This window comes from Schistocerca serialis, chromosome 1 (genome assembly GCF_023864345.2).
Source record: "Schistocerca serialis cubense isolate TAMUIC-IGC-003099 chromosome 1, iqSchSeri2.2, whole genome shotgun sequence".
Taxonomy (NCBI): domain Eukaryota; kingdom Metazoa; phylum Arthropoda; class Insecta; order Orthoptera; family Acrididae; genus Schistocerca; species Schistocerca serialis.
Genome location: NC_064638.1, coordinates 1,100,069,915 through 1,100,089,886, shown reverse-complemented (window position 1 = coordinate 1,100,089,886; position 19,972 = coordinate 1,100,069,915). Strand labels below are relative to the sequence as shown.

Below are 19,972 nucleotides of genomic sequence, written 5' to 3'. Positions count from 1 at the left end.
GTCCATGCTGCTGCAAACGTCGTCGAACTGTTCGTGCAGATGGTTGTTGTCTTGCAAACGTCCCCATCAGTTGACTCAGGTATCGAGACGTGGCTGCACGATTCGTTACAGCCATGCGGATAAGATGCCTGTCATTTCGACTGCTAGTGATACGAGGCCGTTGGGATCCAGCACAGCGTTCCGTATTACCCTCCTGAACCCACCGATTCCATATTCTGCTAACAGTCATTGGATCTCGACCAACGCGAGCAGCAATGTCGCAATACGATAAATCGCAATTGTGATAGACTACAATCCGACCTTTATCAAAGTCGGAAACGTGATGGTACGCATTTCTCCTCCTTACAAGAGGCATCACAACAACGTTTCACCAGGCAACGCTGCTCAACTGCTGTTTGTGTATGAGAAATCGGTTGGAAACTTTCCTCATGTCAGCACGTTGTAGGTGTCACCACTGGCGCCAACCTTGTGTGAATGCTCTGAAAGCTAATCATTTATCACAGCATCTTCTTCCTATCGGTTAAATTTCGTGTCTGTAGCACGTCATCTTCGTGGTGTAGCAATTTTAATGGCCAGTAGTGTAGTTCCGCAAGGTTCGCAGGAGAGCTCTGTGAAGTTTGGAAGGTAGGAGACGAGGTACTGGCGAAATTAAAGCTGTGAGGACGGGACGTGACTCGTGCTTGGGTAGCTTAGTTGGTAGAGCACTTGCCTGCGAAAGGCAAAGGTCCCGAGTTCGAGTCTCGGTTCGGCACACAGTTTTAATCTGCCAGGAAGTTTCATATCAGCGCACACTCCGCTGTAGAGTGAAAATTTCATTCTGTACCTTTATCTTTCACAAATTAAGTACACAGCAAAACGTCATTACGCCCTCAATTGTTTACATAAAAAGAAATGAAATTGCCGACAGGTGTAGAAAATAAAGTAGAAACAAACATTCATCCAGCAACTATTCTTTAAAATGGTTTAATAGTCGTATAATAATGAAAACAGACAGTAAAATATGCAAAGCTGAATAATTGAGAAATGTTGACTGAAAAATTGTTGAAAACAAAGTGGAAACAATAATTCATCCCGAAAGCACCTTTGAGATGGTTTTAACGCTCTCATAATTGTGAAGTCAGCAAAGCTGAGTAACTGGTAAATGTTCACTGGAAATATTTGAAGCTTCTCTTACTTCAAGTTTTCGTCAATATGTACACACAAAAATTTGGAGCACTCTATCCTGTTTACTGAATGGTGTTAATACGCTGCCTTATGGCTCTACTTGCTGTTCAGAACTAAATATAGTGTGTTTTCTAAAAATTTAGGTAGAACCCTGTTTTAGAGAACCACTAAATAATTCGTTGAAAAACATAATTAAGAGTCTCTTCTGTTGCTTTCTCTCCAACGGGATTCAATCTAACACTTGTGTTCTCTGCAGAAAGTGCTAGTTCTATCTGACGAATGTTAAGTGGAAGGTCGTTCACATAATTATATAAGGAATGCAGTGAATCCGAAATTGAACATTGTGGGTGTCTCTTTGTGATTTCATCCATTACTTACATTTTCTCTTCATCCAACATTGTTCGAATTATTCACCACAACTTTTTCCATTCTGTTTCTTAAGTATGATTAAAATCAGTTGTGTCTAAAGCCATCAACTGATAAAAGTTTAGTTTCCTAAGACAATAACATGATCTGCGCAGTCAGACGCTTTGGAAAAAATACCATGTGGCAATATTCTACAGTGTTCAAAAGATTTAGGGAAACATGTGTATCAATGTCCGGTATGTTAACTCTGTTTAGATACAGGCAGTGCCTGTGGTCGTATGCATGGCTGGAGACCGTCACTTTCAATGGAGGCAACAATTAACATCATTCGGCATTGTTGGCTGTGTCACGCATTACAGTGTCAGGTGAGCCCTCAGGAGGTAGTCATTACCAGTATCCCAGCGTTTTCCAGTGATGTACACAGTCGGCATTTGTCATTTGTGGACGTTGTATACAACCAAGAACATGCAATACGCCATCTTAATGCTGCGCCAGTTGAAAGGGCGGTGTGTTTGATCCAAAAAGGACGGACTTTCGGTCGTGTTGCTGCAGATGCGAATGGCACTCCATGCATCATCCTAAGTTGTAGACACGCTACAGGGAGACGGGTCGGTACACAAGGCGAGCTCGACAAGGTCGCCAACGCATTACAACCCCACCTGGAGATCGATATAGCTGTCTCTGTCTTGCGGCGTCGTACGGATGCCGCCTGTGCACTCAGAATGGCATATGGAGCCGCTGTGTCCAATCAGACTTTATGGAGAAAGGACCTTACGACCCAGACGTCCTGTTCGAGTACCCTTCTTGACGCGACACCTTGTCGCCCCCCTTCTGTTCTGTCGTTCCTGTTTCAACTGGCAACTTCGTCACTGGCGAAAAGTGTTATTCACAGACGAATCCAGATATCGTGTGACGCAAGGTGATGACCATGTTCGTATGCGGAGATCCGTGTTGAGCGAAACCTGCCAAATGTAGTCCAGGAAATCGACAGATTTCTGCCGTTCTGTGATGTTGCATGGAGGCTTCATTATTGACAGCCATACGGATCATGTTGTCCATGGTCGCCTTGCTGCCAGACAGTACATAAAAAGATCCCTTTGGACCATGTGGTGGCTCAAAAATGGTTCAAATGGCTCTGAGCACTATGCGACTTAACTTCTGAGGTCATCAGTCACCTAGAACTTAGAACTAATTAAACCTAACTAACCTAAGGACATCACACACATCCATGCCCGAGGCAGGATTCGAACCTGCGACCGTAGCGGTCACCCGGCTCCAGACTGTAGCGCCTAGAACCGCACGGCTACTCCGGCCGGCATGTGGTGGCTGCGCCATACGGTGGTGGCCCTTAATTCCTTCTAATGCAGAGCTTATGTGGCGGGCGTCAACAAGGACGTCTTGCGAAGGCTGGACATTGAAGTGATGGAATGGCCGGTGGTGGGTCGCGACGTAAACCCCACCATGCATATGTGGTGTAAACACCTGGGTGTTGTGTGTACATACGGCGTGTGTTTGTGTGTGTTTGGTTGCGTAATGTCGTGTCCACAATGAAAATATCACGTCTATAAATAAATTAAAAATAGCCCTGCAACTGACAGCCTACGCTTGGAGGAATACATAAGATAAGGTATCTATCTAGTCATGACGATATTTTCTTAATTAGGAGTTCGATAATGCTGCGTAGATATCCCACTAGAATTAATACAATTAAATTCCAAAAAATTATTTATTTTCAGAGAACATAAATATGTAAAAACATATAAAGTCAGTACAAAATATTAAACCCTACTCTTAACCTAGCTTTGAGATTGGGAGAACATCTGTGATTTTCCTCAAAAATCGCGCCGTCTTTGTGAGACGGACGCGCTATGTTCACTGATATCAATTAGCCCCCTGGAACAAAAGACCTCCGTCCTGACCGGCACTGACAGTAAAGAGCTCAGAGAACAAACAAATGGAACTCAACATATTTACTGTAACTGTTTCCCTATCTGCCGAACCGGGGAGCATATATCACGGATCACAGTGGTGTGAAGAATTGTACTGCAGTGTCGATCTACTCGGCGCCTTTAGTCGCTGTGCAGAGGATGTATGCCATGTTTCTATAAATTTTGTCTACACGGTGGTTGTATTATACCTCCCACAAATTCATAGAGCTGAAACTACTACAGTACAACACAGTAAGCGACCAAGATTCCTGTTTGCTCATGAGCAACGACCAGAAACTCAAATGAAGTAGGCATATTCGTTTGTACAGAAGTATTTCAGTATGCCTCAGACTCCACACAGGAGCAAAGAATTGTCAGTCTGCTTATAGAGAAACGACTTAACTTTTTGCTAGTGGCGAAATCGACACTCCGAAAATTCACTGACGCTCCTGTCGTCGAAGTCCCTAACTCACTCCCGCGCGAAGTGTCCTCGACAACAAGTACTGGAGAGTCTTCTTTCACGCTGTACACTGCTTTCTGCAGGGCTCATAGGGTCTGTGTGTGCGCTTCCTGCAACGAATCCCCATGCCTGTTACAAAAGCAGCGTCTCCCCCTGCACGGGTTGCGAGCTGACAGCCAATCGCCTGCAGTTCGTACTCCTTAGCGGGGTCGTTAGTGTTAGGCGGAGTTTTACAATGTTCTAGAACAATGTTAACATTGTAAAACTCCTCCTACGACTAATGACTCCGCTAATCAATTTCACTTCTCTGTTTTTTGGCCGGAATCGTGGCTTGCCGTCTCCCATGAAACCTGTGAAGTGTCAACTCGTGTCCGCCATTCGTGACCCCGCACATTTCTTCGTAGTAAAAAGGATCTCGTAAGATGCTATCGCTCTCTCCACCGCCGGCTTCCAGCATCTGACCATTTTCAACGATTTTTTATCTGGCTCCTGGAGAGCGTCTTGCATCGGATAACCCACCTCCTCACGAGGGGGCCGCCAGCAGATCTGTAAAGCCTTTACCTCCGCTCTGATCCCTCTCGTTCGAACGTGACACGGCGTCTTTTATACACTTCCTTCTGCCGATTGCCGCTTTCACAGGGATGCTAAAAGATCACTGCTCCTACTGTCAGCGTCCAGCTGAAATTAATTCCCAGGAATGCAACACTACAGAAAATGTTAGTACGTGGCGCTACCCAGTATCAACCGAAGAAAAGATCAACTACCCGATCACCCACCGTAAATCGCGATCTCATATCGAATAAAATACACAAGCGAATTGGAATAATATTACATATCTGGAGGCAAAATATTATACAGTCCAACATGGTTGACAGATGTGTTCGTGGACGTCCTGTTCCACACAGACTCTCCAAGGTCTCCCATGGGCTCCCAATGAAAAGTGGGAACGGATACTGGAGGATGGCCTCTGTAGACATGGAGCATGCCGTGTAGGTGTCAGGTAATGATAGACGGCCTCAAAGTCCAATGAGAAGCACCCAGGGTGACGGTGTTGAAAGGTGGCTGTCCTCTTTGCTATGGTAATTTGGAGTATGTCATGGGCCACAAACATAAGTTAATTTCTAAATTTGATAAATGTTCTCAAGCCTTGTAATATCGATTTAACATTACCTTTATAAGAATACACTTTGAACTACTGTATGTTCGAGAGCAGAGATGTTGGTCAGAGAGGTTAGCTTTACTTTGTCAGAATAGAATCAGAGCGTGCTAGTAATGTACTTGGTTTGAAATGGGCAGAAGCTGGACTGTCCTGGATTGGAGGCAGCATTATTTGGAGTAATTTTTGCAATACGGTGTTTAAAGAGAGATATTAAGCAAAAGGGCTATAATATTGTATGAATGAGAAAAGGTAACATTTAAAGGTAACGTGGTTGGTTGTTTTTTTTTTAATTACTTAGTAGGCTGATTGTTATAACAATGCTTATGGTTTAGATTTTCTGTAAAGTTTTTTGTAATGAAGTTATATGGTACTGTCTTTTCTGCAGTAACAAATGCTAAAGAGACATTTTGCTAATTTGTTCACGTTTGAGAAATGTGGAAAGTTGTATTGTTGCTATGACTTTATGAGGCTCAGTTAAAATTTAAAGTGTCGATTCAGCTATTTCCTCGTCGGTGAGAGTAGTGCCCGATTTCTCATTTAAAGTCATGGTTTTATTTTACTGCACACTCGCACTGCACGTCGCGAGTTGTGTGCTGAATAACATTTTTTAGTATTTATGAAATCTCTTCACGCATTGCACATCGCGAGTACGATGAGTGAAACTGAATCTGACAGTCAGATTATTATTTTGTAAAACACAAGGTTGCAAAGCAGACGAGCGCTCCACTGCGCACAGGTAAGTCATCAATTTCATCATCATTGTAGATCATATTCATAAACAGGCACAGTCGTTATTAGAATGCATTTACGAGAATAATATCAGTAAAAGTTCAGAGGTTTAATGCGCGTGAAATATTTCATGAAAGTGCTTCACTATGATATCAAACAGGTTTAATTGATAAAGTCAGATGCGTTTATTCGTTGGTCATTTGTTGTGTTATTACGATAATAGTTCTAGCACAGCAATTTTTTTTCTAAATTAACAACGATTCGCAACTTTCAGGACCAATATTTAATACAAATTCATTTTGTCACAGTGTCAGATAGCGTACGTAAATTTTATTGAGAACAGATGCTTCCTCAAAGTTGTGTTGTTTGATCGACCGGTTACTCTGGATTCACATTGCGTAGCATGAACTTTACATATTTCCATCTCAAATAAGTTTCAAATATTTCCAGTCAACATTTCCCAGTTACTAAGCTTTTCTGACTTCACAATGATAAGAGAAGGCATGAGCACCATTTGCTGCTTCGGATCACGTTCAAATTTCGTCGAATGGTTTTGAATGGTCCCTAGCTGTTCCAGCCTGTACACGAGAGCGAAAACAGAGGTCGCACTGCGCTCCAAATGGGTACGATCACATTCGCTGGGGATGCAGCTCTACAATGTCCTTAGAGAAGGGTTGAAACTGTGTAGGGTGTCACGAGTGTCAAAAGTCGTGAAGAACGTCTTCCTATTGTTCATTGTTCTGCGAACTGTCGGTTCAACTCTGAAATGTATGGGAACCAACGCCACAGGGTAACTGGTGATTTCATTGACGCCCTTTATGCAACCCCTGAGGGATTTTCGTGTCGATTCTGAAAGGCGATGTGCCTGAAATGTTTTCCTCAGCCACTCGTAAGAAAACGACGGGATTTCAGCGCTGGGCGTCGCGGTTCTGACCTCCCATCGCAGAGGCAGTAAAGAAGGGGTGAAATGTGAGTAAGAGGGGGTATGAGATCCTCCTGATCGTGTGACACGTCCACAGTGGCAGTGGACAAAAAAAATGGCTCTGAGCACTATGGGACTCATCTGCTGAGGTCATTAGTCCCCTAGAACTTAGAACTAGTTAAACCTAACTAACCTAAGGACATCACAAACTTCCATGCCCGAGGCAGGATTCGAACCTGCGACCATAGCAGTCTTGCGGTTCCAGACTGCAGCGCCTTTAACCGCACGGCCACTTCGGCCGGCCGGCAGTGGACAGTACGTAGAGAATTTTGCTGCCACTTTGACGTCATTAACCCATCTTAAAGCCACACGAACTCCTGGGGCCCTATTCTGTACCGTTCATACCGATCGGTGGAGTAGGTTAGCCTCGGTAGTGACGTCATTTTCGGTTGTTTATAAGAAGTTACTATTCTGTAAGCTTGTGAGACCTGTAAACGATTGGTCCTCCTACCGATTTTTCGACAACTGTACCGGGAGGTTTTGGATTTCGGTATGGCCCTCTCGTTCGATTCAGTGTGATTTATTTACACGTAGAATTTGTTATTTTAAACATATTGAGCGGTTTTAGATTCGGATTTAGTGCCTGTGTTATTGAAGATCCACCAGGATGCATCCGGGTGGAAAATGAGTTCATAATAGATTATTTTCCTTTGTCATAAATATGGTTTGTATTGTTGTTTCTGTGAATGATTATAACATAAAAACAGTTTCAGTCAATATTCTCACAAATTAGCTGTTATTTTTACGTAATTAAGTGTTTAAATTTTTTTTGTAGAGAACACATTGTGCTCATGTGGGAGCGATCTAGATGCTTGCAAAACAATAAACTGGTTGCCAAGATCGCAGGAATTCTTTTTATTCCATGATTACCGGTTTCGGCGAAACTGAAGTCGCCATCATCGGATCTTAGGACACATCATTAAATTTCAAATGTGGGTTCTGCTTACGTATATCACATGAGTGTTAGCTGAAATAACTAGTGACTTCGCGTACTTTTTTCCGCAAATGATTTAGTTATTAATTATCGAAACGCGTTTAAAACTTTTAGGTAACAATGCAAAGGAATTTTGTGGAGGCTGGTAGACGAAACCTTCCAAAATTTCATGCATTTACGGCTTACGCCAGCATCATTCGGCAACGAAGTCAGCCTGCGTCTCTCTCGAATGAATTATGTAGAACAAAGCGGTAGTCTCATGTTGTTGTAGTAGCAGAGCGGGTAAGGCAACGAACTGCAGTGTCGAAGGTCGTAGGTTCGCATACTGCTGCGTATGAAATTACTTTTTTTTTCTCTTCGTGTTTTTAACACATTCTGAGACTTCGTTAATCGTCGAAGTTAAGCATTTTTGTGATATATTCGTTGTTATTTGTAAGTAAGAGTGCGCTTTGTCAGTAATGACTACCTTCGATATCGTGACTTAAAAATGTTTAAGAAATGAAAGATGAAATTGCTGTGCGTGAAACAACTGAAAGTGACATTTATACTTTTTTGTCACAAATAATTCACCATTTTTTTCTAACTACTCAGCGATTTTTGAGTGTGTGGTCAGACAGGAATCTAAGAGCACAAATTAAATTATACTTTAGCTTGTCACAAGCATGTATCTGCTATCGACCCCTTAACAACAGTAGACAGAGATAAAAGATTCCCGCCAGGGTATTTTTAGACTATGTGACCATATACGAAACATTTTGAGTCATCAGATGCATGTTATAAACTGCAACGAACTTCTATAGCCGCACTTGCCACACGCACTCGAAAAGGCGTTTTTTTTTTAATTGTTTTTATTAACCCAATCGTTCATGTATCAAATAGGGAAGTAGGCTACTTCATCATCTGTATCTCTAGGAGCGAGTTACAACCAAATTCTACGCATGTTCTTATTCTTTGACACTCTCTTAAACAATTTTTCGGGTTCCTGGAGATGTGTTCCGTCTATGCAACTAACTGAAGGCAGTTAGTTTGTTGCCATACGCGTTTCGGTTCTTTTGTTCATGAAGCATTCCGCCTATTCAGCTAATTGAAGGCAGTTTGTTTATTGCTATACGCGTTTCGCTTCTTTTATTTGTGAAACATCTTCAAAACAAGACCTTGATGTAAATGAGAATAAACTGACGTAATATGATATTTATAACAGTTTCCAGAACACAGTCAATATTCTATCGTTGTCACGCATTCATGGAAGCATGTAGTCAGCGAAATTTGAACAATATTACGTACTCTAACCACACTTTTCGGTACTGTGAAGAATAGCGTGCCTGTGTCAGCAGCTAGCCGCTTCAGGTTCGTGCCGCTGTAGCGCTGCAGTGCGCATGCGCGGATCTGAGGCAGTTTGCTTCTGATTGGTTGACGCGAGGAGAACTGACAATAGCGTTTTGGTTCGCTAGGACCTTTCGTCATCCCTTTCGAAATGCTTACAGTGTAATTTTGGGGCTCTCCTTCGTAAACAAGACCGCTCGGTGCGCTCGCGTACCGAATCGATCGACAAAATGGCGGAAAGGTGTAGAACAGGGCCCCTGGGCTATAGCCTTTCTTTCAAAAGAGTCGACACATTGCTGTTTGAAGCGTCATTAGGACCGAGGGTGACGTGGCAGCACGCCACGCTTCCGCACCAAGACGAAGGAACTTTGTATGCAACTCCGAGAAAAATGGCACATCTAAGTGTCGCAGTGGGTGGAACAGTGATTCCTTCATCTCTCACGCAGTGTAGTATCTGTGAGTGGTTCCTTATAATCCAGTCAGCAACTACACAGCACAGAGCCGGGGGTTGCCTGCCTGTTTAGGCGACCGCTAATTAAACGCAGCTTATCCTGGTTGGGACAGTCATTGCGGTACCTGGGGGTACCACAGCGCCACTGTCGCCGGCACTAGATCGCATTCGCGGACCATGTGTGCAACACGACTTCCCAGTATTCCTCCGTCGGCCGGCCTCATAGAACACCGCCCAGTAGCTGGCCATTCAGGCTGCGAGTGTGCAAGTTCCAGTGCAAGTTCGCAAATTCAACATCGACGTTCATCGACTGACATTCGTCAAGGCGCAGAACTTGCTGATCGAAACCAAGATATGGACAGTGTAGCAGATAAGAACTTTGCCTACGATAGTGTTTCCTTGCTGTGACACTGTGTACTCGAATTCTACCTTCAAGAACTGTTATCGAGTAGTCCAGGTTCTCATCAGGTCAGGGCGATCTTCCAGTTAAATCCGTTAAGAAGCAGTTCAGTTGTCATTCAGACCTTAGCGTTAGTGCGTTTTCTCTGTGTCACTAATAGATTTCTGTTGTTCTTGGTTACCTGGGTACATCTCTCTTCTTGTGTGCATCACGCACACAACGGGACACAAAACTGGGAAAGTATGGTGCATCCGCAAATGAAATCACATACAAGACGCAAGCACGACCAATCCTAGAATATTGTTCCAGCATTTGAAGTGCTTATTCAGTAGGCATGACACCGAACTAAGGGATGTGTCTCTAGGATTGTACGAGGGCTATTCGGAAAGTAAAGAACGATCGTGTAACGTTCTTTTTAAAATGAAAAAACTTTACGATTATGTTGAATGAATATCTGAACTGTGGAAAGGGTACTGAACTCAAATTATCGTGTAGCGTGTTATAACTGCAATCGGTGTGCTTACTCTTTGTTATTGTTAGAAAAAGTCTTATACGAATTGATTGGGCAATGCAACTCCCAAAACCAATAAATAAATACAGACACTGTAAAATACATTCAGCCCCTTAGACACTGAATCCTCTGGCCCTGTGCAAAACTGATAACTTTGGTCCCTGTGCACATAATAAATAAATTAAATTGTCTTACCTCTAAAGTTTGAAGAGTTTTAAACGTTTCACAGTGCATGCCTGCTGCTGGAATTTTTACTTTTGACAGTGCCTAATGACATAGCACCATAACTCTCGTGTGCGGTCCGTAGACAGATGGAACGCGATATATTCTGGTCTCTCACAAAAAATATAAATATGCTAGCTACAGGTTCAGCAGCGTGCAATGCTGGCCGTAATACTTGAAATGCACAAGAAATTCTTTTAGCTGATAAACGAGACCATCGAAGAAAATTCAACTTCTTTAAAAATTATGATCTGGGGAGGGAGGCGGTAATGATTATGGTGAATTACTAAGACTGAGTTTTTTAGTAAAAATTATATTGCAAGTTAAATTTGGCTTTTCAAAAAGTCTGACAATTGAAGTTACATTACTCACAATTGTTTCACAAACAATAAGATTTAAACAGCAAGTATTATCTAACCCTACTAACACAACATAAATGGAAATCATCAAATTACACATAGCTCTGTAAACAAATCTTAAAAACATTACAAAAGTGAAGTATCTAACTAGCCTTTTTATCAAAACGGTTTACGTACATTCTGGAGTTACTCAACAATTACAAATTATCAGCCAACTCATCTATACTAACGCGCTGGCCAAAACAGAAATCATAATTATTTAACATCTTTACCTTGCTTGCATGAAGACTTCTGCTTCCATGATCAACAATACTGACATACCTATATTAATCTAAAACTGGGTGGCTTCACACAGCACACCACAAAAACTGCCTAGTCCATCGACTTTCGTTCACAGACGGCTACCTATAACTGTGCGCCAAGCTCTCTCTTACTCCAACACTATAATAATCTCATACCAGAAACAGTATCTCTGGGTCTGCGGTCTTACACAGTCAGCTACACAAAGCCTATCAAAGACATACATTGTTTGTAAAATCACATTCGGGTGTCCACATACAAATGTGCCCCAGTAGACTCCTTTCAGAGATGCGTTGCTAGATTTGTACGAGGGCTATTCGGAAATTAAAGAACTATTGCTCGCAAAATATAAATCACAATGAAAAACCGTCGAAGCTTTACACAGATGTGTTGGTCAGAGCCTGTAGTACGCCCGTAGATTGAATCACGTCGCTTTTCTCAGTTCCGAGCTCACAGAGAACGCCTAAATATGCCTAGAAAATCTGACTCCCGCGAATTATGGATGTCTGCCGAGAGATTTCCCCTGATTGCATGCAACTCTACATAACGTAAGTGTCATCCAGTTCCTTCTTCATGACAGTTCTCGCCCGCACACTGCAGGGGCAATGGGGACTTCCTGCAGCGTGTTCGATGGGAAGTGTTTGATCAGCCACCATACAGCCTCAGATTTTCTTCTCTGCTCAAATGAATCGCTGACTATGAAGACAGCAGTTTGGCATAGACAACGACCTGCAGCTCAGCTAGAAATTATTGGAAAACACAGGAGTCTGCATAGACATATACGGTACAGGATAATAGAATCTCTTGTAAGTGAAGGCAGTTGACTTTATAACTGACCTTTGTGAGAGTATTATGCCTCATCATGAGATGTTCAAGGAGGAGTTTTACACGTTTCACACTGTATGTTTGCTGCTGGAATTTTTACTTTTGACACTGCCTAATGACATAGCAACTTAACTCTCGAAATACGAATCGGCTGGGGTATATTTTATGCCAACCTTCCGAAAAAATAGTACTCCAGTCAGGTACCTTATATTTTAAAATTTTGAAAAATATATTTATTTTTTTTAATGAAGTCTTCAACCAAATTCGATAACTGTTTTAAATTTTTCAGTTATTCTTATCGCAAAAGTAAGTCTTAGTAGTAGATGTGACTTTTCACAATGAATGTCATATTCAGTATCTTCAAGTTCTGGTCCCTACTTACACATCAATAGCTATTTAAAAAATATAGTGCAAGTAAAAATCAACAACAATTAACGAAATTTGTATTTCAATTTTTTTCGTCATGGAATCCCCCCACCCTCCCTAGATATTACACATTATTGAAAATACTTTGGTTCTGCTAAGAGTGTGCTATAAGATATTTTCAGTTTCTGGATCCCACTTGAACATCAGTATTTTTTAACAAGTATTTTGTTAGTGTAAGTCAGTAGCAATTAACAAAATTTGTTTCATTTTATATATTTTTTAGTGCAAGCATAAAGTACCCTCACCCCCCCCCCCCCCAAACACCGCCTTTTGGTAGCAGACGTTAGGGAAAATGCATTGGTATAGCTAGTGTTAAGATATGTAACAATGCAGGACAATACAGATGATTCCCATGGTTGTCAGTATGTGCGATGTTGCAATGTAATGATCGCTAATAAAGTTTTCTACAGGTGGGAAGCCGATAAATATGTCGAAATAATCTGTTTTTGTGCCAACAGCTGTACAGTTTTATTTATTCTGTATCGGTTATGGTACTGGCTACCATCGTCACAGAAGATACTGCAAGGTACAAAACAAAATAACACAAGTATGTGAATTTCTACAATCTTACAACATGAAAGTAGGTGCAAAAATATTTGAAGCATCGGATACTTACGTAACGTACATCAATTGGTCAAAAAGACATTTCTGCCAACTATAGAAATATCAAGTATAACATGTGACGAATTGTCACAATAATTGCTTCACTGGATTTCCACTGTAGTAGATCCACACAATCGAAGTGTGATAACATGTAGATACTTGATCTTAACATCAAATATCCCCCACCTATTTCGTCAATACAAAGGGTGAACAAAAATGTCACACTTAGCGGTCCGCATCCGATTCCTCATCCCAGTTCAAGACAAAAGCGGTGCTGGGTTCATAAAATGGAAATCTTTCAGAAATTATTGAAGACTAGAAAGATGAAATAGGTCATTGGGAAAAAAAACGTTGATAGACTACACACTATTTTACTTTATTTACTATTCGTCTGCACATTAAAAGTTATTAACTAATTTTTTTCTACGTGATTTGAGTTCCTCAATGATACACCGCACTCATGCCAGGTTATTTAACATGCAACAATTTTTCTCGGTACGATTGTTTTACTACAGCTATTTCATCTAGACCGCGCGACCTCTACGGTTGCAGGTTCGAATCCTGCCTCGGGCATGGATGAGTGCGATGTCCTTAGGTTAGTTAGGTTTAAGTAGTTTTAAGTTCTAGGGGACTGATGACCTCAGATGTTAAGTCCCATAATGCTCAGAGCCATTATTTTATATAGACCCACAGTTTTCTACTGAACTTAAATCTGAGGATTTTCTCTGGACATGGTCTACATGAATGTTCACCTAATTGCCCCATTATCATTCGTTAATGGCTTCTGTTAATGAAGAAATATTTCTCGAACTACAGTATTTAAGAATAATTCGACAATTCAGTTGCACATGCAATATAACATGGTCCTAGTCCATACAAACTTCAGCTGACCAACAAAGTCAACAACCACAAACAGGGCAGTTGAGACAATATCTTCTGCAGCAAAAATACGTAAGGAAACCATAACAGAGACTGTTCAGCGAAGTCAGGGTTCCGATAAATAGGTCAAAAAGTGGAATATCAAAATCCAGCCAGTGTAATTGGAGAAGAACATGGAGAACTCTTAAAATATGGGGAGAAAGTAATAAAAAATAATAACAAAGATACGTTAGTCATCACCTTAGTACTTCCAAAGCTAAAAGACAATAATAAAGGAGGGAAATTTCTAAAAAAGTAATATCGAAAGTACTAAAAATAATGGTAGAAAGAGCCAGGGGAATGAGTATGTAGAATGTTCTGTCAATAATAAATTTAAGAGGGAACAATGTCCTAGCACATACTTTCATTAAAAAGGCAGAAGCAGTTACAGAGTCTCTATGTTCAATTATGCAAACGTTACGGGTACGGAAAGACGTTCATTTCGGTTACCATCTATGTTTCCACAACCATTCCATGAAAGACATATGTAGCACAGTTCATGCGGCTCTCACCTTCCGGCCACTTGGTCGCTTTTTCCACTGCTCTGAATTAGGCTATCAGAGCTGTGCAGCATACAGAGGCTGTGTAAACACTCGCTTCCTGAGATAAGATATACGTCCCAGTTAACAAGTTTGGCTCTATTGATCGACAAATATGTACGTGTGTGGTTCTCACTTAAAAATATCATGCAAGCATTTCTGTAATGAAGAGGGCATGCTTGTGTGAACTGTACTGATTTAGAAAACTGGTGCTACTTTGCGTTGTAGGTTATTGCCAGACAGCATACATACGAGAGTACTATCCGAATTCTGTCAAATTTTTGAAAGTACACTATTACTCTAGAGTAGTCACACATTTATGTGGAAACAATTTATTTAGTGTGTCACAGTCAGGATTCCAGAAAGGTTGCTCGACAGAGAATGCAGTTTATACAACCGTTCATCAAATAGTACAAGCCTTAAATAATAATAATATATCGCCTGTTGATATTTTTTGATATCTCGCCAAGGCCTTCGGTTGTGTAGACGGAAAAACTATGGTTTTATGGAACTCATGGCATTTCACACGTCACTTGGCAAACAGAATGCAAAAGGTTGTGCTGAATAATTCAGACAATGTCGGAAAGGTAGAAAAGTTTAGTGACTGGGGTAAAATTACAAAGGGAGTCCCACAGGGTTCAATTTTGGTTCCACTTCTATTCATTATATATGTGAATGACCTTCCATTTTAACAGGCAACAAACAAAAATGTTACTTTTTGCAGATAATACTAGTGTTATAATAAATCTCATCAGAGAGAAAGCAACAATAGAGTTAGTAAATGATGTTTTCCAAAGAACTATTAAATGATTATCTGAAAATGGACTCTCCTTAAATTTTGAAAAAGAAAACACTATATTCAGTTCTGTACAACAAAGAGAGACATACCAGCAATAAAATGAAATAGTACACGAGCGGTTGGCAGTATAGAGGGTAGAATGCTCCAAATATTTGGAAGTACATATTGATGATAACTTGGACTGGAAGGAGCATATTGTTGAGCTTCTCAAACAATTAAGTGCAGCTACTCTTGTTCTTTGTATAACCGTTAATCTTGAAAATAAATACATATTTTAGCTAATGAAATTCGTCATAAATGAATGGTCCATCACAATTTGAGAAAAACCATGCGACACATACCTACAACATTAGAGGGAAAGGTGATCTTTATTATCTATTGTTAAAGCTTAAAACTGGTATGAAGTTTAAAAAAACTAGTTTTTAAGTGTATTTGCGTGAATGGGAATAAAATTATTGCCTTTCATTAATGTTATCACTAATCATGTGTATATATCCTGTAAACTGACTCCTTCCACATCATTTCGATAAAATAATCGTTTAAATGACCTATAGAGCTTGTTAACTACTGACTACTACTACCAAAGCTTGTAAAAATTGTAGCGGTTAGAAGGTGTAAGCTTTGTGGGACGGTTTTTATATTGGTATCTACCTCCGAGCATAAGTCGTTAACGCGGTTGCTCTCCGTTTGGACATTGCCGGTCAGAGTCCTGAAAACAGAAATTAGAGCTACACACTTGAGAAATGTTCTAGGATATGTTAAATGAGTGTTTCGCAAACAACGTCGTTTGTGAGCAGATCGCATTTTCCCGGTGACCTACTAATGAATCGAAACCTGTCACCTGCTTTACCTACGACTGCGCCTATTGATCATCCCATATCATATCCCTGTAATTTGTTACACCCAGGTGTTTATTATTTCTTGTAGAGAGGACGAAGTATCTTTTCTTTGTTGGGGACTCACTGCCAAACGCAGAAGTAACTTCTGGTACATCCCAGGGAAGTGTACTGGGACCCTTGCCGTTCACGTTGTATATTAATGACATGGCAGACAATATTTTTAATTACTTCAGACATTTTGTGGATCGTGTGTTGTATGGCTTGGCTTATTTCGGTTTTGGATCACTGATACTGTAATCATAGGATACTACTTTTCTACATTTTGTGAAGTGTATAATTTTATATTTCTGTACACTTGACGCAAGCAGCCAATCTTTACAGTGCATCGAATTTTTTCAATGTAATACTGATCATTTTTGCAGCTTTTTTCAGATAGTCCTTCATTATAGATAACTACATCATCCACAAAAAGTCTTAAGTTACTAATAATATTGTCTGCCATGTCAGTAATATACAACATGAACAACAAGGATCCCAATACACTTCCCTAGGGCGCACATGAAGTTACTTCTACGTCTGGCAATGACTCCCCAACCAATAAAACGTTATTCGTCCTTCCTACCAAGAAATCCTGAGTCATATTACTATATATGACTCGGTGACTACAGAACTACAAGTCAGGAATCACAATAAACTACGAAACAACTTAATTCCTTCAGAATGTCTAAAGGAAACGAGTAGCCGCTGACCCTGCCAATGGCGCCATTTGAACATTAGTATACAGGAAAATTAGCGCTGCCCAGAACGACAGTTTCATAACATTTACAGGCAAATGACGTGGGTGGTGGTCTTTGCGGTTTAAATTATTTCTTCAGTTTTCTACATTAAAGGTAACCCGATGCATGAAAACATTGTGACCACCATCCACCGCGAGAATGAATGGTGCCTAGTCACGTTGCGGTCACCTAATGACGTGGGAAAACTCGCAGCACCAAAAAATAACTAATGTAGAGCAGTGAAATTTCGGGAATACATTTGTCTAGGTAACATATTTAATTGATTAAAATTGCAAGATCACAGGTTAATGTAAGGGTGAGATAAGCCATTGCAAATGTGAAATGCTGATACATTAATAATAATCAGTGTGACCGCCCAAAATGTTGAATGCAAGCATCCAAACGTGCATGCATTGTGTTGTACAGATGACGGATGTCAGTTTGTGGGATGGAGTTCCATGCCTGTTGCACTTGGCCGGTTAATACAGGGACGGTTAATACTAGTTGTGGATGACGCTGGAGTTCTCGTCCGATGATGTCCCATACGTGCTCGATTGGAGAGAGATCTGGTGATCGAGCAGGCCAAGGCAACATGTCGATACTCTGTAGAGCATGTTGGGTCAAAACAGCGGTATGTGGGCGAGCGTTACGCTATTGTAAAACACCTCCTGGAATGCTGTTCACGAAATGGCAAAAAATGGTTCACATGGCTCTGAGCACTATGGGACTTAACTGCAGAGGTCATCAGTCCCCTAGAAGTTAGAACTACTTAAATCTAACTAACCTAAGGACATCACACACATCCATGCCCGAGGCAGGACTCGAACCTGCGATCGTAGCTGTCGCGCGGTTCCAGACTGCAGCGCCTAGAACCGCTCGGCCACCCCGGCCGGTACACGAATGACAGCACAACAGGTCGAATCACCAGACTGACGTACAAATTTGCAGTCAGAGTGAATGTGATAACCAAAAGAGTGCTCTTGCTGTCATATGAAATCGCACCTCAGACTATAACTCCAGTTGTAGGTACAATATGTCCAACACGCAGACATGTTGGTTGCAGGCTCTCAACTGGTTTCCTTCTAACCAACACACGGCCATCACTGGCACCATGGCAGAACCAGCTTTCATCAGAAAACACAACAGACCTCTACCCCGCTTTCTAATGACCTCTCGCTTGACACTACCGAGAAGTTACAGATGACGGTTGTTTGGGGCCAGTGGAATGGACGCTACAGAGCGTCTGGCTCGGAACTGCCATTGAAGTAACTGCATTGTCCTGACAGTGGCGCTATTAGCTTCACTCCTGTGCGACTATCGCTAAATTTTCATGGATATCATCTTTCAGATGTAGAAAACGCCTGCCACCTTTCAAAATGTTCAAATGTGTGTGAAATATTATGGGACTTAACTGCTAAGGTCATCAGTCCCTAAGCTTACACACTACTTAACCTAAATTATCGTAAGGACAAACACACACACCCATGCCCGAGGGAGGACTCGAACCTCCGCCGGGACCAGCCGCACAGTCCGTGACTGCAGCGCCTAGGACCGCTCGGCTAATCCCGCGCGGCTGCCACCTTTCATTTATGATTTTATTCCGTCGTATGTTTACAGATAGACGTTAATAAGTTTCTTTTTTTCAAATATATCTTTTTCTTGCTTTGCCAAATTGCATTTTATATCTTCTCTACTACGGTCATCATCAGTTATTTTGCTGCTCGAATACTAAAATTGATAGACAACATTCCATTACCCCTTTTTTTTACTTTTGTTTATATTTATCTTACAGCTTGTTTTCACGACACTGGCAATTTTTTTCAACTGCTCTTGCAAGTCCTTTCCCAAAAATGTAATATCGTCGACAAACATCAATGTTTTTATTCCTTCTCCCTGCACTTTAAACACATTTCCCTATATCTCCGGGGTTTCCATTGCCGCTTGGAAAAAATATAAACACATAAATGAAACAACTACGTTTCCACTGTGCAGGAGCTGGAGGCGATCGCCCGGTCACGTTCACATTTGTCTTCGCCCCCGCGGCAACGCCGTACTGAGAGCCAGCTAACGGAGCCGCCGACGTATGAGGAGGCGTTGCTGATGGCGCGATCTGTGGAGGAACTGGCCGAGAGGAATGCCGCAGCTGTGCAGGCGCAGACCATGACGCACGCACCGAGGCGGCCTAGCAGCAGCAGCAGCAGCGGCAGCAGTGGGGACAGCCTCAACCTCAGTGGCGACGACGACGGCCAATATGCCAGAGCCGCTGGCTGGAGCGAGCCGTCAGGTCGCCGTCACCGAGAAGATAGTGAAGGCTCTCTCTCGGCTGGTGACAATGCTGGTGACGTCTATAGACACTCAGAGGATCCCTCCGCGAAGCGCGGACCTATCCCGGGAAGCCCTGGAAGCAGCTCCAGTAGTTCCGCACACAGCTTCGTTGCCACCGCCGGTACCAGTTCTGATGACGAGGCTAAGGCCACTCGGTCATCCGCTGCAGGGGCACTGAACCACAGACGCTCTTAGCTTCGAAAATAGCTGTATGCCTCTGCTAGAGCTACAATACAGTGAGAACTTTGGCGGACATGTATATTGGTGATAAATCGGCCGTCATTGCCGGAAAGAAAATTATCTCAGGTGCACATCAAAAATACGTAGCCAGTTTTTTTCCTCACTTGCTCAGAAGATTCAACGACGCAAAACAGCAAGCTCTTTGTTCAGCTTCTTCGAATTTTCTGAGTAACTCGCGTGAAATCCAGCCGATCTCACAATCGCTCAACATCAGTTATTGGGCTGTGGGTCCCGTGTAGTAACAGTGCAAGAAGCCTGTTTCGACTACCTACCTAGCCCCTTATCAGTACAAAATCGGGTGGCATCGGATGAAGCCAAGGAACTGGCTTAATCTCGTTTGAGTCATAGAATTGATTCTCGAAATGTCACCTACTCACTTTAGTGCAGAGTGTAT

The 19,972-nt window shown here is 41.8% G+C and overlaps 1 protein-coding gene across 1 annotated transcript in view; it reads left to right on the top strand.

Annotated features, from left to right (window-relative positions):
- Positions 1-19,533, top strand: part of LOC126455664 (leucine-rich repeat-containing protein 15) — a 99,083-nt gene extending 79,550 nt beyond the window's left edge. The window contains exon 7 of the mRNA XM_050091435.1: positions 19,006-19,533. Within this exon, the coding sequence (XP_049947392.1) occupies positions 19,006-19,533 (528 nt within the window). The remainder of the gene's footprint in view (positions 1-19,005) is intronic.
- Positions 19,534-19,972: the final 439 nt, after the last annotated feature.